The sequence below is a fragment of the Berghia stephanieae genome, chromosome 1, assembly GCF_034508935.2.
Source record: "Berghia stephanieae isolate SIO BIC M18660-M18661 chromosome 1, UCSD_Bste_1.3, whole genome shotgun sequence".
NCBI classification, from domain to species: domain Eukaryota; kingdom Metazoa; phylum Mollusca; class Gastropoda; order Nudibranchia; family Aeolidiidae; genus Berghia; species Berghia stephanieae.
Window position 1 is genome coordinate 48549809 of NC_088360.1, and position 16253 is coordinate 48566061.

The 16253-nt window shown below is 33.8% G+C and overlaps 1 protein-coding gene across 1 annotated transcript in view; it reads left to right on the top strand.

The window, feature by feature from the left end:
* The window catches only part of LOC144976767 (nipped-B-like protein A), an 83847-nt gene that overhangs the window by 58182 nt on the left and 9412 nt on the right, over positions 1 to 16253 (top strand). The window contains exons 23-39 of the mRNA XM_078921184.1: positions 2877 to 2963; positions 3635 to 3855; positions 4642 to 4744; positions 4926 to 5024; positions 5978 to 6124; positions 6382 to 6516; positions 7171 to 7281; positions 9424 to 9477; positions 10764 to 10875; positions 11400 to 11536; positions 12157 to 12297; positions 13556 to 13649; positions 14058 to 14209; positions 14512 to 14602; positions 15188 to 15294; positions 15482 to 15548; positions 16108 to 16162. Coding sequence (XP_078777310.1) covers positions 2877 to 2963; positions 3635 to 3855; positions 4642 to 4744; positions 4926 to 5024; positions 5978 to 6124; positions 6382 to 6516; positions 7171 to 7281; positions 9424 to 9477; positions 10764 to 10875; positions 11400 to 11536; positions 12157 to 12297; positions 13556 to 13649; positions 14058 to 14209; positions 14512 to 14602; positions 15188 to 15294; positions 15482 to 15548; positions 16108 to 16162 — 1913 coding nt within the window. The remainder of the gene's footprint in view (positions 1 to 2876; positions 2964 to 3634; positions 3856 to 4641; positions 4745 to 4925; positions 5025 to 5977; positions 6125 to 6381; positions 6517 to 7170; positions 7282 to 9423; positions 9478 to 10763; positions 10876 to 11399; positions 11537 to 12156; positions 12298 to 13555; positions 13650 to 14057; positions 14210 to 14511; positions 14603 to 15187; positions 15295 to 15481; positions 15549 to 16107; positions 16163 to 16253) is intronic.

Here is a 16253-nt window from a genome sequence, read left to right on the forward strand (position 1 = left end):
AACTAAGAGCATTGGTGGTATGCTCTTGGAATCTACATCTGATCCCTTTTTGTTCCCAGTTCCCCTATGTCTTACTTTTTCTTGGGTGCTTTAATTGTAATTCTAGAACTTTTTACTCTCCCATTTTCTTCCTTTTTACTGGCGCTGATATAACCGAAATGTGTTGCAAGCGCCGTAAAACCCTTAAAAACAAAGAAACAAAACACACACACACACACAAACACACACAATCACAGACTATCTTTCCTTCTGTCAGACAAACCTAAATCTATAAAGTGGATCGTATCCTTTTCACATCAGCCATCATTCTCTCTTTTCACCTTCAAGTACACACCTTATCACCACCACTATCATCATCACTGCCATTACTACTACAACCACCACCATCGCCACACCATCATTTCATGAAGCACCACCATTACTACAACCACCTCCACCACCACATCATCATCATCACCATCATTACCACCACCACTACGACATCACAACACTATCACCATTAAAACAACAATCACTACCACATCCTTACCACCACTACTACAACCTCCTCCAACACAACAGTATCACCACCACCACTTATGCAACCACCACAACCACATACATTATCATTACTGCCACCAGTACAACAGCCACCATCATATCATTATTACCACCACCCCTACCATTCATTTTAATATTTTATACGTCATAAATTGGTTTTGGAACTTTACTTGATTTGAAACAAGGGGTATTGGGATGATTATAGATCTCAATTGATTATATTTTGTTTGCAGAAATTTCTGTTTAAGAATTGAAATTATTCGGAATTGTTTCTGATTAACTTGAAACAATGGGATGTGGGCATTAGTGAATCTGTGAATACGGGAGATGTATGTGGCGACTACCACTACTACCACAACCATCATCCTTACCACAACTACTACAACCACCACCACATCATTATCCCTACCACTACCATTACTACAACCACCATGTTATAATTACACTTTCAGTTTTTGAAATTCCTCCGAGTGATGTCAGAAATTGCTGGGAGACACATTTGCATCACAATAAATTTTAATGAAATTTAAATCTATAGGTTATTTTTGCATGGATTGTTCTTGATCCAAGCGCTGAAAAATTTCCTCCTTTTTAGTGACCAGTCATTCTTACCCCTGCTCATGGTGATATACCTTGTTGTTATGGGAAGCCACGTTTTAGCGGGTGGTTGGATGGGAGCATCACCCTTGAATCATATACCTATGATGTTCGCATGGGTGTACGATCCGATAATGATGTCGTTTCTTCTTCTCTTTACTAGCCTATCCTGCTTCTTTGGTTTGTGATTGTATTTTTGACAGGGGCTATTTTTTTTTTCTGTAAATCTTCTGCCTGTTTGTTCTTGGTTATTTATAATTTAGCTTATATCTTTAGGTTATGATTTTGATTTACATTTGTACTATTTTTGTTAGATTGCTTGTTTTTTTGTTTCAGCGGTCTCTCATATAACCTCATTTGTGTTGGAATAGACCTAAAGCAATAAACAAACAAACAAAAACCACTTGTTTTATTAACTATTTTATTTAATTTTACTCCACAATTAACCTGTGGTTGACGATACCTCAGGATTTTATAGACATTCTCTATATATTTATTTTGTCATTGTTTGAATCGCATTTGGTCATGGATGTGTTGTAGCCTTTGGAGAAGTAAAAATAATGCACTTCACTAAATTTTGAAGATGTTAAGCATTTGTTATGCAGTAGGATGTCATTAGTATTTTTGTATGCAATGTAGTTTTTTGCACCCAACATTTAAGTTTCTAACAAAATGATTTGGATTAAATTTCATACTTGGGCTTGCATTGGCAATGGGATGACAGGTGAAGTAAAATAAGAAACTAGGCATACTTAACAGCAGGTATAAGCCACATGTATAGGATAGCGTATATTACGATGAAAGAAAATAGTGTAACAAGAGTGAATATTGTAACAGGGGTAGATGAGGCAGACTCATCAAATATTTATAGACTCAATGGAAACAACGGTGAAAGTTTTGATAAAGAATTATATAGGAGTCATACTAAAACCAGATGATTTAAATTTATAGATGTGAAAGTAATAGTAGAGTAATAATGTAAGAGAGTATTAGATTAAAACTGTGATTTTCATATATACCCTTGCTCTGACTAGAACAATGTTTTACCATGTTACCCATTAAAATGAATTGTGTTGGGAGGAATATAGCCTTGTATCTCTCTGTGTGCTGCTGAATGCTTCCGGCAAGAACACATTGTGTGATTAAAGGCTATCCCGAATTGGTGGGTCAGATGAATTAATTTTGATTGGTTATAAATATTTTTATTGTAACCACTCTGTAACCACCTCATTTCCATTTTTGGCCTCTTCATGAAATGTAATAGGCTCTTTAAGCCAATGGTGCAATGACCACCTTGGATTATCTTAACTGTTTTAATGTGTCCTTGTGTTGATAATATTAGTTTGCTAATGGCCACGGGCAGTTTTAAGAATCAGTCATACCAATGTGGTAAGGAGTTGGTCAAGAGGATGAAGAGGAAAAATATAAGTCATCAATTGAGCTCTCATCTGGTATCATGATATTTTCATTTTCAGCTAGGGAGCAGTGCGAAACCTTTGTTTCAATTGTGCCCATCCGATAAATTTGAAGAGATTGTGATTTTTAGATAATATCAGTTGCCATTTTTGAATTGATTGAATGATAATTAGTGAATGAAAGAACATTTTTCAAATTTGGTGTCAATCTTTCTCCCCTTTTAACATATTTTCATTTCAGTCTTCAATGTCAGTTGTTCATGATTTTAATACAATCCCTATATTAATTTGAAGTATTTCTTTTCCATTTTTTTTTTTCAATAGAAAAATGTACCAGATACTACTGAAAGATTACAGCAGGCAATGTTGGAATACTTATCCTACAATTCTCAAAGTGAATCAGCTCTCTTTGTGAGTAGATTAAAGATAGGAAATGGTCATTTTTTTCAACATTTTTATGCATTCTGGTTCATTTAGTTTCATTTTACCATTTGCTCAGGGTCATGATAGCTCAGTGGAGCATGTGCCTTGCAAGCAAAACCAGGCACAGGTAGTTTTTTTTTTTTTTTTTTTTGGTAAAGTCAATGTATTTTTTACCCCTATGTATTGATTGGTTTGCTGGGTCTATGAGGTTTGATATTTGAAAACAATACCATAGACTTATGGTCTAAAAAATTGTTTCTGTCAATTGTTTTTGTGCGCTTAACCAGGATAAATTCCATGTGCCCCTTGGCTCCGAAGAGCAACATTTTTTGCGTCTTAGATCATGTTGTTTTCTCTCTTAGCTAAATGCTCTTTAATGAACTTTTTGGCTTTGGAGTGAAAATTAATGGTTACTCGATTGTTATTGCTCTTATTATTGTTACTATTGCTATCACCACTTTTACTTATATCATTACTGCTGCTGCTGCCACTACTATTACTACTACTACTACCTCTACTGCTGCTCCTACTACTACCACTACCACCTCAACTATTATTACTATTACTGCTACTGCTGTTGTAACATTGTCGTCATTGTCATCACTTCCACCACCGCCATATTCATTATCACTTATAATCTTTTTCTAATTTCCAACCAGTTTGCCCGCCAATTTTACATAGCCCAGTGGTTTCGTGATACGACAGTTGAGGCAGAAAAATCTCTTAAAGCTCAACATAATACATCAGGAGAAGACCAAGAAGATGAATTTAATGAAACACAAGAAGAGACGTCCACAGAAGTTCTGCAAAACACAGAAAAACGCAAAAGTTTTCTTTATTCCCAAATAGAGGCATCCTCAAAATCACAGGGCACTATAAGGTATTTGTTTTTGAACTGGAACTTTATCTTTAAAAGTTCAATTGGGTTACCAACACCAAATTTCATTTTGCATTATGTTTCTCTGGGGTTCAAAAGGGGAAATAAAAAGAAATGGCCAATTTCATAATTCTTTTCTGTTATGAATTTGATATTTTGATCTTGATGGACTGTAATGAAATTGAAGAGTACAGGGGAAAACCACAGATATCCACTTTACTTTTTGAAGCCTCTGTTACTTCCCCCCTTGAGCGTAATGGTTGTATTTCCGCTGTTCTATTTATTGAAGACCCTTTACATCACTCAGTGGGGGCGATCATAAAAAATTCAAAAAGTGGACTAATGTGGTTTTCCCACTGGAATCAGTAAATGGTCAAGCCAATAAGAATCCCACTACCTTGTTTTTTGTCAGCCAATAGAGGGTTGAAACTTGGCAGTCATTTACATGACAAGGTTTTTATCTTTGAATCTTTGACAAAATATAAATTTTTAGGGATTATATATTATTTTTTGTGTGTCTTGTTTGTTTTATTGTCTCGTGACAAAGACCAAGGGACGATATATTGATTTTTAAACATTTTTTTTTTTTGTGTTGTGTTAATTTATATGTCACATTGTCCACTTCATGTTTCACTACTTTTTAACCTTTTACAATGTCTGGTCATTGTTTGGATTAAATTTATCTAAGAAAAGATAATCACAAATGCCTCAAATTATATGTATGAGCAGTGATGTATACTTCAAAAGTTAATTCTTTAATTTTTTTCTTTCCTTTTTTTTTAAACACAGGCATGCTGGAGCCAAATTAGATTATGATAGTGCATGTTTGGTGGCCCGATACCTCTCCTCAAAGCGACCATTTGCTCAAAGCTTTGATATATATCTCACCCAGGTATGAACATTTTATTCAATCACAATTGTTAAGTTTTGCAGTCAATGGTCCAAAACACTTATGATTTAATGTTATTGAGTGGTTTTGTTTTTTTTAAACGTTTTTATTAGTTTGGGCCATATTTAAGCTGCTTAGATGTGGTTAAGAAATTTTTTATCTTTTTCCATGTTTTGCATTTCAGATTTTGAAAGTGTTGAGTGAAACTGCTGTGGCAGTTAGAACCAAGGCCATGAAATGTCTAACAGCTGTTGTAGAAGCTGATCCGGGAATACTTGCCCGTGTAAGTATTTATGGCTGCGCCGAAATGTTTTCGTGACATGACTTAAAAATCTTTTTTATTAATTGTCATGAAAACGATCTTTTATTATAGCCTGTTGATGATTTAAATTGCTTAACTAATATTTTTTGGTTCTGAACTATTTAGTATAATTCCTTTTCATTTTATCTACATCGAATATTGTTGAATATTTCTACATTTATGGGGAGATTGTTGGTCATCTTGGGCTAGTGGGTTCTCTTTCAGTATACACCATTGCCATATCTTTTAGCCCCTTGCATCATGTCTTTTCCAAGCAGCTTTTGTCCTTGTTGTGGTATGAGACCATTGGTGTGACTTGGCCCTGCTGGAATCTTTTGTTGGGGGAGACTGATTGATCTTCTTGAGAAAGATTATACTTTTTTCTGTAAATCTGTAAGATTACTTAATTGATATGCAATTTTTAACCATCTTAGTGCAACCATTTTGGTAGGATCACATGGATCAATTTCTGTTCTGTTTAAATTAGTCCTCTTTCTCTTCCTTTTATTGTGAGTGGAGATCTATTATCTTTTCATGAGCCTTTTTATAAACTCAGAACATGATGCCAGCGAGGTTAAAAAAAAACCCTAAATAGATGAATAATTTTATCAATGTAACATTTTTATTGTCCATTGAGATAAATTAACCTTTTTTTTTTTTTTACGAATATTGCTTAATAACCTACATTTTATACATACCTATTCTAATTTCTCAATTTTGGAAAGTTGTTATGGGGTTTAAAGTATCAGACCAGACATATTGTTAATTTACAGATTGTATCTGTTTCTGATCTGTCTTTGAGTTGGTCCCCTTAATTATGGTCTCTCTTTTGAGTCTTAATACTAAATCATTTAATCAACTATATAAAACTCCTATTATATTACTCAAAGAAGATTTTTAAGAGTTATTAATATGTACCATATCACTTTTCTTAGTCTGACATGCGACGAGGTGTTCATGGAAGGTTCCTTGATCAATCTACATCAGTGAGAGAGGCAGCCATAGAACTTGTCGGAAAGTTCATTCTTATCCAACCTGATCTGATACCAAACTATTATGACATGTTGTCTGATAGAATCTTGGTGAGTTAATTACATATGATTTGCTATATTATGTTCCAGAATTGTTTAATGTTTGACTCAAAAGATCATGTTTGAATTCTTCATGATTATATGTATGCATATATATGCATGTCTTTATTATAGTTTTGGGATCAGGTTTTATCATAACTATTCTGGTTTCTAAGAATCGTTTTATTGATTGCAATGCATCCTATCTTTATTTTATTGTATCTTTTTGTTGTTGTAATTTTTACATCTAAAAAAATTCTCATTAACAGGACACTGGAATCAGTGTTAGGAAACGTGTGATAAGAATCTTCAAAGACATTTGTATAGAACATGGAGATTATGAGAAAATTCCAGAAATGTGTGTTAAGATGATCAGGCGTGTGAATGACGAGGAAGGAATTAAAGTGAGTATTATTATGTACTGCAGATGTTTTGTTGGTTTTTTTTTCAGGCAGAGTTCATAGAAAATTATGAAGTCCTGCAATCTTTGCATGGAAATTAACATTTATAATGATTTTAAGATTTTCTATCAACCATCACAGTTCCTAATTTTATAATTTAGGAATCATCATAATTTAGTTTGAAAAATGTTGTAACTTAACTCAATAAAGTAAATTGACTGCACAATATTTAACATCATGCTTGAAGCACCTTCCCTTTGTTGAAGTGGATTATATTAAGATTATCTTTGTCATTAATTCTCTAATCGGAAAATAATTTATTAACTTTAACTTTTTTTTTAGTTCATATCAGGAGTTCAATATAATATTATCTGGCTGGGTCATAGCTGATTAAATGAATATGAATTCTGGAAGTCGATACTATTGTATAGTCTATAAAGAGTAAGTTTATTCATTAATTAAATATTGATAGTTTGGTCTAATTCTCCATCATCCGATTTAACATTAATAATCGTTTTTACAGTATTATGCATTTTTTAAAAATCTGACTAATTTTAGGTCTCCGTTTTACACATTTTCATGTTGGCAGCACTGAGTATGGACTGATTAATGTTTCTTTAATTTCAATTGACAACATTGCCTCTTTTCTTCTCACAGAAACTTGTAAATGAAGTCTTTCAATCAATGTGGTTTTCCCCAATTAGCTCGAGGGATAAGGAAAAAGAATCCGGAAAGCTGCTCCAGAAAGTCATGAATATCACTGAAGTGGTAATTTCTGTCTCATAATTTTATACTATTTATTGAACTAAAAAATGTCATATATGATTATAATTATTCTGATTATATGGGTGATTTGCTGGGACCCTTTGTTTTATGTTTGTTTTTGTTTTTCGTTTTTTTTTTTTTTGTTTTTTTTTTTTTTTGGTGCACTGATTTTATTGGGTTTTATTTGACCTTTTTAAAATTCTTATCTTTGACCCAATATTAGACGCCTCTGTGTAATTCATAAACTGCAAAATTATTTTGGATCGTTAAGAAAAAACATATAAAGTGGTAATCGCCTAAATACCTGGTGATTGGGAAGCAGAAAAAACGGGCTTAGACGAAGTTGATCAAGATTATGATAAATACATATATGAACAATCATATCATGCATTCCAGTTGATTCACAGTGACGATCGCGCTCCATATTTGTTTATTTCCACAAGCAACCATGTTTAACCAAATTTCTTTTTCAAACAGTACAAATTGTCTGCTATGCAACGCTCAACCACTGACATTTGTGCGGTGTTGCAGTCAGATCAAGAATTAAGATGTTCGCAATATAAACATACACGTAAACAAACGCGCACATATAAAAATGGGGAGGATCTTGAATGCTAAGTTGGAAGAGTATTCACTTCACTTACAAAGGGGATGGGAGCCTCCCTGTTGAGGTTCAGCTTTTTTGGTTCTAAACTCGCTGTCCACACAGCAATGATTAGTTACTAAGTCTTTTACATCTGAAAAGGTCGGCAAGCAATTGCTGTTGTCTGTATAGTGCTAAAGAAACCGGGATAAACTCCAGCTCTATAGCTCTGAAGGATTATTACTTACATACACACAAAGAGAAGATGCATGTGTGTGTGTGTACTTACAACTCATTTACTCTTTTTAACTTGGAACAGCAATCATGATTTTTCTATGAAAATTGAACTTTGAACCTATTACTTAAATACTTGTACGCTATTCCATGAGATCTTCATTTACACGATTTTCATCTCAATGCGAGATTCTTCTGTAATAGTCTACGGAGCATGAAGGTACATCAAAGAGCAATGTGGCCAAAGGCAGCAGATGGTTTGTAACATCAAAAGCCTCTTGGACTGGGTGTCATATCATAGCATGTGTGATTTTAGTCGGAGGAGTTTACTCGACTTACTTTGCTGATGACCAACAATGGACAATTAAAATTGTCCTTTTTCGACTGCCAATTGGAAGGGGACAATTATAAGAAGCTGATTGAGTGCCACATGGAGAGAAAGCAGTATGGGAGACAGAGGAGGAGACTGCTGGATACAATGAGGGTGAAATGAATTGACCGTATTTTGGGCAGTGTTATTAGATGTCAAGTAATGCTCTCACAAACGGGGGATGAATCAATTCTTTTGGCCGTAAACGGTACAGAAAAATACTCTTTCTTTCTCTCTCTTTTCTTTCTTTTTTTTTTATTATTCATTTATTTCTTTTTTTTAATTTTTTATTTTGAAGATGTAAATCAGGCTTTTAGACTTTTGTTTTAAAGAGAAAGTATTCCGTTTCACCAAATTAGCGGGCATTTAGGCAAAATGGGGACTAAGCCAACGGGCATTTAGGCGATCAACACCGTAATTCATTTTTATTTTCTTGGCCTGAAATGTTTGCTTCACTGCACAGCGGCCTCTGCCATGTTTTATGCCAGAAATTGAACAATTCATTGAGTATGTTGTAAGTTACTCTTAATTGATATTCTGAGATCCTTTGTTGTGATGTTTGGTTTGTTTTGTTTTTTGGTGGCGGAGGGAGGGGTTGTCTCATTCTTATAAGATTTTATGATTTGTCACAGGTGACATTGAATTTCTAAATTTACATATGTGAAAATATCCTTTATATCATACCAGACTCAAATTAATTATTCTCCAGGATAGCATTCCACCTGCCTGTTAAAGTCAATCAGCGTGTGGTTTTTAGTCTGTCCGATAGAAAAACTGGCGGGAACTTCACCTGATATGTCTTTCTCATCATAGGGATGGGACATGGCTCAATCAGATTTGCACCTGCCTACATCACTTTCATGTCCAAATGTAAAGAAAAATGTATCTTTTTTTTCAAGCAGTAATCAAGTGGGGTTGGGAAAGATACATAATTATAAGATTTTGTGATTTTTCACAGGTGGCAGCTGCAAAAGATACAAGTTATGAGTTCTTCGAACAATTGTTGGAAAATGTAAGTTTTTTTGGTGTGTTATTTTTTTTTTGTCTTCTTTCTTCTTCCCCTCCAACACCCTTTTGCCTATTGGTTTTATTAAGTGTTTGATAGTGATAGCACAATGTCATTGCCCAGGAGAATGTAATCATACCCAACCATAATATTAATTTACTCCAAAAATGTTGAGGTCAGATTCACATCCCTCTTGCTTGGTGAAAACAGTATCTTGCAATGACGATATGATGCAGACATTGTCTTGGACATGCAACTCAATCTTAATGGGGTGAAATGTTTAAATTGTCATCACCTCAGAGGTATATTCCCATGGAAAGGCATTTTGGACACCTTTTCCTCATAATGTTAAATATGGATGTTCCACTGTGAAAAGCAGCATTGTCTTTGTTCAAAAATTGTTCTAGCATCTAACAGCCTCTCTGGGGTCCCTATAGCTGAGTCGTATAGCACTCTCCTCACATGCCTTGGGTCTGGTAATGATCTTGAGGCCTATTTATATTTTGTCTGACCCCCTATCCACCCAGCAGTTCAGCAGTGCTTGGTCTGATAGAAAGTACTTTGTCTTATCCAAACAGGAGCAAGAATCTCAATCATCCGTTTAATGCTTTATATACTAGGATAAACTCAGGCTCCAGTTTTAAATGTACGCTAAATGTGCAGCTATGTGGTCTAGTGGTATGACACTCACTTTGGGATCGGAAGGTCCTCGCTTGACGCATTGTTAAGTCCTTGGAAAAGACTACTCACATTCACTCTCTGTACTCAGGTGTAAAATGAGTACCTGGCAATAAACAGCGTTTGTCTGGAAAATTGTGATATCGCATAACAGGCATCTCATTCTATATGTTGCCTGTTTCTGCTGGTCAGGGACCCTTTGTACAGCGCGTTTAGCACATTTAGTGGATATTGCGCTATATAAAAATGTATTTCTATTCCATAATTGGGAGATTGAAAACAAGAAGAATTGGGGGGAAAAGCTGTAACTAAAGAGCACGGTGTCCATAATGGAAAAAAAAATAAAAACATTATAAATGCAACTTGGTGTGTGTTTGTGTGTGGGAGGGGGGGGGGGGGGGGGAATTGATATTATGAGCTAGATGTTAATTTTTATTTTTGTTAAATTTCCTCCTCATTTCCAGCCATTTCATGAAAAGAAAATGTTTTACAAAACAGGTGCTTTTACTTTGAGTTCATATTTTATATCATCATTTTTTCATGGGAATATTTGCCTCACCTTTAAGTTAGCAGATCTACAGTTTACCATGTTTTATATACTTTTTTCCCCCCAGCTTTTGAAGAAAGATGAAGATGGAAATTATAACAAGGGGGCAATAACTGCATGCAAACAGATTGTCGATTGCCTTGTTGAAAATGTTTTGAGAATTGAAGAAACAGACCTTGGTAAGAGATGATTGTTTGTCAAGAATGAATTTTTAATTCCTTTGTCCATTCAATTTTCATCAATATATTATATTTTATCAACTCAACTTTTAAAAAAGCATGAATGGTAGGTTTGAAAAGACTCTTCAATTACTATTCACTTATTTGGATTTTTTTTAAATGCACAGTTATTTAAGTCCTATCTTTTCTTCTCTCAGGCATTTTGGAGGTTTAAATAAAATTGATAAGACATTTTTCTTTTACATGGAGCAGCCATGACTGAAAAGAAGCGGAATTTTTTTTTTTTTCATTCACCCCAGGTTTTGTTTGTGATAGATACATTTTCATATGATTTATGCTTGTGATATTTCATATCTTCTGACGATATTCAAATCATTTTAAGTAACTTATTGAAATACTTGTTTTTACAATGAAATATTGAGTTAAAGGATGTGATAATACACAAGCAAGAAAAGGACTTGGTTCAAACTGATAATTTGTACATATCACTGTTACTTAAACTCATAGTTCTACTGTTTCCACAGACAAGTCAGAAGGCAAGAATTCAAGCAATCGTATTGTTGGCTGCTTGTCAACTTTGTATTTGTTCAGCAAAATCAAGCCAGATCTCATGGTGCAACACACAACCACACTTCAGCCTTATCTTGACATCAAGTGCAATGTAAGTCGCTCAGTTTTCAATTTCATTGAACCATTAACTTCTGTCTCATGGTTTAGTTAGTTCAATTGTTGTTATATTTCTTTTTTTCTTTTCTTCTATTTTTTAAATTAATCAGATGAAATTTGAAATAGCCACTTCTTTATGGCACGGGGATTGTAAATTTTCTACCTATCATAGGCTGATTCCAGAATTACCAATTTTCAGTTTTCAGTCTTTCAACCGTCAACATTGATACCCTTTATTATTATCTATCATGGAAACTCCAAAGCCTAATAATAGATTGTAATCAAGGAGCCTGAGACTTGCATCGATCGTAGTACAGATATCAGGGCAATTGACGCATCCGTTGAAAACTGAGTTTGTATTACATACTAATTGTTATGAATATGATGACTGAAAATTTTCAGACTTTGAAAAAAAGAGCATTTACAGGCCTGATGGCAATATATTTCGGGTTTCAAACAAAGAATATATAATAACTGGCCAGTTTATGAAGTTATAATTTTGGTCTTTAAATTTGTTAGTGTTTGAATTGTTAAGTCATTTTACATGTCTGAACTTGCCATCCACAGGTTCTTCTTTATCACTATTCTTTTTTAATTCTCTTTAATTCTACCCAGACTCAGGGAGATTTTATGGTGCTTCATTATGTTGCCCGCATATTAGAACTTGTGATACCCTTAATGGACCACCCAAGTGAGACGTTTTTAGCACAAGTTGAAGAGAATATGATTAAACTTATCTTTAAGAACGGAATGATGGTAAGGTCAACCATATTAATGTTTATAGAAATAAACTTGATCTGTGCTTCAGTGAGTCTGTCAATCTGGGTGGGGTTCCTACCTCCCATAGCGGGCAGGGAGGTACTTGCTGTGCCTTCTATCCCCTCTTATCTGTTTTCCAATTGCTTTCTGTCTTTGTCTTGGAATGAGATTGCTTGGTTTTGTCCTGACCTTGGTCGGAGTCCTTGGCTGAGAGGGAAACAGTCGAATGTATAGTTATAGTTTTGGGAGATGATATTTTTTTCCTTGTAAATCATCTCTCTGTTATGTACTGTTACTCTTTTCATTTTTAACATATGATTTGTAAACCTTTGAGTGTGTTCCTCTAAGTGGGATCTATGCTTGTGTCTGGATGAGACTTTTAGGTGATCTCAAACTAAGTACTTTGATAGTGTGCTCTTGGAATGGACATCTGTTTCCTATTTGAACCAATCCCCCTTTGTCTTACCTTTTCTTATATTCTTTAATTGTAATTCTAGAACTTATTACTATCTCGTTTTCTTCCTTTTTACTGGCACTGATATGACCTTATGTGTTGCGAGCGCCGTAAAACCCTTAAAAACAAAAACGAGTCTTGTCAGTGATCTCCAAATGTGGAGTAAAGAAAAAATAAACAACAAAAACGTATTAATTACAAGAGAGCATCTGTTAATATTTTGACCCGGCCAATGTTTAAACACTTAATTGACATTGATTTTTTTAAAAGAATTGTTGGATTTTTAAATTGTTTTATTGCCTTATTTACATAAACAATCCTGCTTTCAATGTAAGGATGTAGTGGACACCAGTATCTTTATGCTATTTCAGCATCCATCCAGTCCTTGAAATATATTATCGATCCTTATTTCAAAGAAAATGAAATGTGAAAAAACTTTTCCAAGGATTGGAATAAAGGTGTCATGCCATGTTTTGTAATTATGATGAATTCAGCCTCATTTCGCAGAAAATTAGAAAAAGCAAATTTATTCTCTTTGTCTGTTTTAGCAGATGAAGAGTTGATGTATTTCATATGCACACATCCTCTCAATAGATAGTAATAAATCTAAATCAGACCATGGTAGTCTCATTTGGTGACAGTTCAGTTACTTTTGATGACCTTTTAGCTTGTCAATTTCTGCATTTGCCGAATGTCAACCATGCCAAAATATTTAAGATGTCATAAGATGCAGAAATGAACAATATATAAAATGATGTTTTATTTTCACATGATATTAGCCTCAGTTCCTTTTATTTTCAGGTTGTACAGAGTTGTGTGAGTTGTCTTGGGGCTGTTGTGAACGATGTGAGTCACAACTATGAACTAGTCAAAGACTGTTTCAAAAAATTTTATGGTAAGTAGATTTTTCTCAGAATAATGATTATATCAAAATGACTTATGTATATATAATGTTTCCACTCCTCATTTCTATTCATGGATTTTATGATACTTTGCAAAGTTTTTAATCACCAATGAAAATGACATACCATATATATTACTACTACTACTACTACTATTTTTAAAAATTATTATTGTTAATATTCCTAGCATTTTATATATATTTGTATCAGATAGTGACCAAATTTATCTTCTTCTTTTGTTTTTTTTTTTTTTGTTTTTTGTTTTTTTTTATTTATTTATTTATTTTTTTTTTTTAATCTTCTGTATATATGTTGTTTTGCTTCTCTTCCCCTTCCCTCCCCCCCCCCCCCCCCCCCCCCCCCACTAACAGTAATTTCTATTTTTTTAAATCCCTTTCCAGGTGTGTTAGCAAGATTGATGGCAGACCATAAAACAAACAGAGAATGTCCCACCTTAAAACAGAGGCGCCCTACATTACTAAGGGCGCTTTTTACTGTGGGACTCCTATGCAAACATTTTGACTTTGATTCCAAAGAAATGGGAGAGACGAAAGTAAGAATGTTTTTCCTTAGCAGACTGCTTTTGCTTCAAAAGACTTTATTTTGTCATGTTTTGAGTAGTGGAAAAGGAAAGGCTTGACAGTCCATTTGTTTACATATTGTACTTATTAAGATTTGACGTGTTTTTATCCTAAAAATGATATGAAAGGTGAAAAGTTGCCAATGGATATTTTTGATGTTTTTGTGACACTACATATTTGGTTTTAATATCTAATTCATACCATTAGCGACTCCTTATTGTTGCACAGGGTTTATGTTTCTCAGATGTCACTATTCTTAACTTTCTATCATCAGGTGTGTGTGAGAGAGACTGTGTTTGATGTGTTCAGATATTTTTTTACCCACGAAGATGAAGATGTACAGTTGAAAGCTTTGACTGCTATGGGTAAGTTGGATCTTTTTAAGATTTAATATACAATGTTTGCATAGGTGCAGGCAATAGTACAAATGGTCAATATTATGACCTCCCAGCATTTATCTATTTTAAAATTTGACCCCAGTCAATGGTTTAAGATTAAAATTCGTTTCTAAGCATCATGTACACCCTGACATAATACAGTTGTGAGACAGTGGGCAGTGGGTTACATACATATGCACGCTAAGTTATGTGAAGTGATATGAATATGTACACTCTTCAATTTTTCTAACAAGTTTGATAAGTCCTAAATTTTCAGTATAATCATTGTCTGAATGCACCGAGGATGATGTTATATTTTAACTAACGAGTGGAGAAAGGTAAACGGTCACTTTTATTGTAGCCTCAAATGTGAAAGTTTATTTATCTTATCAAATTGACTACTGTACTAGCTACGTCCAACAGTCTTGCTTACAACAACCCACATCTCATCCATCAATCATACATACTTGTTAGGATTTGTTTTTTGTTTTTTTTTGACAATTCCTCAATTTCAAAGGTGACATTGTATAATTATTCATAAAAATGGAAATTATAATGTTTCTCTTTTAACAGGTTTCTTTGCTTGCCGTCATTACAACTTTATGTTAGGACCAACCCTTAAAGAATTATATTCAAAGCTATTGACAGATGAATATGCATCTGTCAAGCTAAGGTGCCAAGTGAGTATATTTTTAGAATATTTTTTTTCTCCTCAGTGATTGACTCATGAAAAAAATTTGTTTCACATTGTTGATTATTAATTTCTCATAAATATACTCAAGTTTAGTTTTCGAAGGTTATTCACTCATTTGTTGTTCAGGTTAATTTTACATAATTTTCCCCCTTGTCTTTTCTCTTCCTTTCAAGGTTCTTAAAAATCTCCAAGTATATTTAACAGAGGAGGAGTTTCAAATGTCTAAGTCGGATGCAGATTGTAAGTTACTTTTACTTATGATGGGTTGGTGTTACTGCATTATCCCTGTTAAACACTCAAATAAGTGCACCTAGATCTCAGTCTCTTAATATTTTTTTAATGCAACTTAATACAAGACAATCAATTTCCTCTCATATGATTGCAAAATACATTTTTTGTTTCTCCCAATGTCGACCACGTTGTTAACAATTATGAAGAGGATTTTTGATAGAGTCAATGTCATAGACTAATTACTTTCAGTCCATTGTTCAAATCTTCTTCATTATAAGTACACCCTTTATGTCAATTTTCTATGCTCATGGTTCACTTAATAAGGAAAGCTCGTTTTAAAAGTATTCCTTTTTTTTTTTAACAACTATCAAAATTTACAATTTATGCTTTTGTCATTAAGGAATTATCATCATCATCATGTCATCACTATTATTATATTGGATATGCATGCTTATAATCTTCATTGCAAGACTTGATTTCTACTTCATTTTGTCATAATTTTCATAGCATTGTCAGCACCAATTTAGTACTCAGAATACTAAGATAATTTACTATGTTCAATTTTCAGGGAAAAAACATTCCAAGCAAGAGGATTTGAAAGAAATGGGAGATGTGCAATCAGGGTTAGTATTGTCCCTTATTCAAGGTTGCCAATATTCCGTATATATACGGACTTCAGTATGTTATAAAACCTCAGTATATTTTCCAATCACC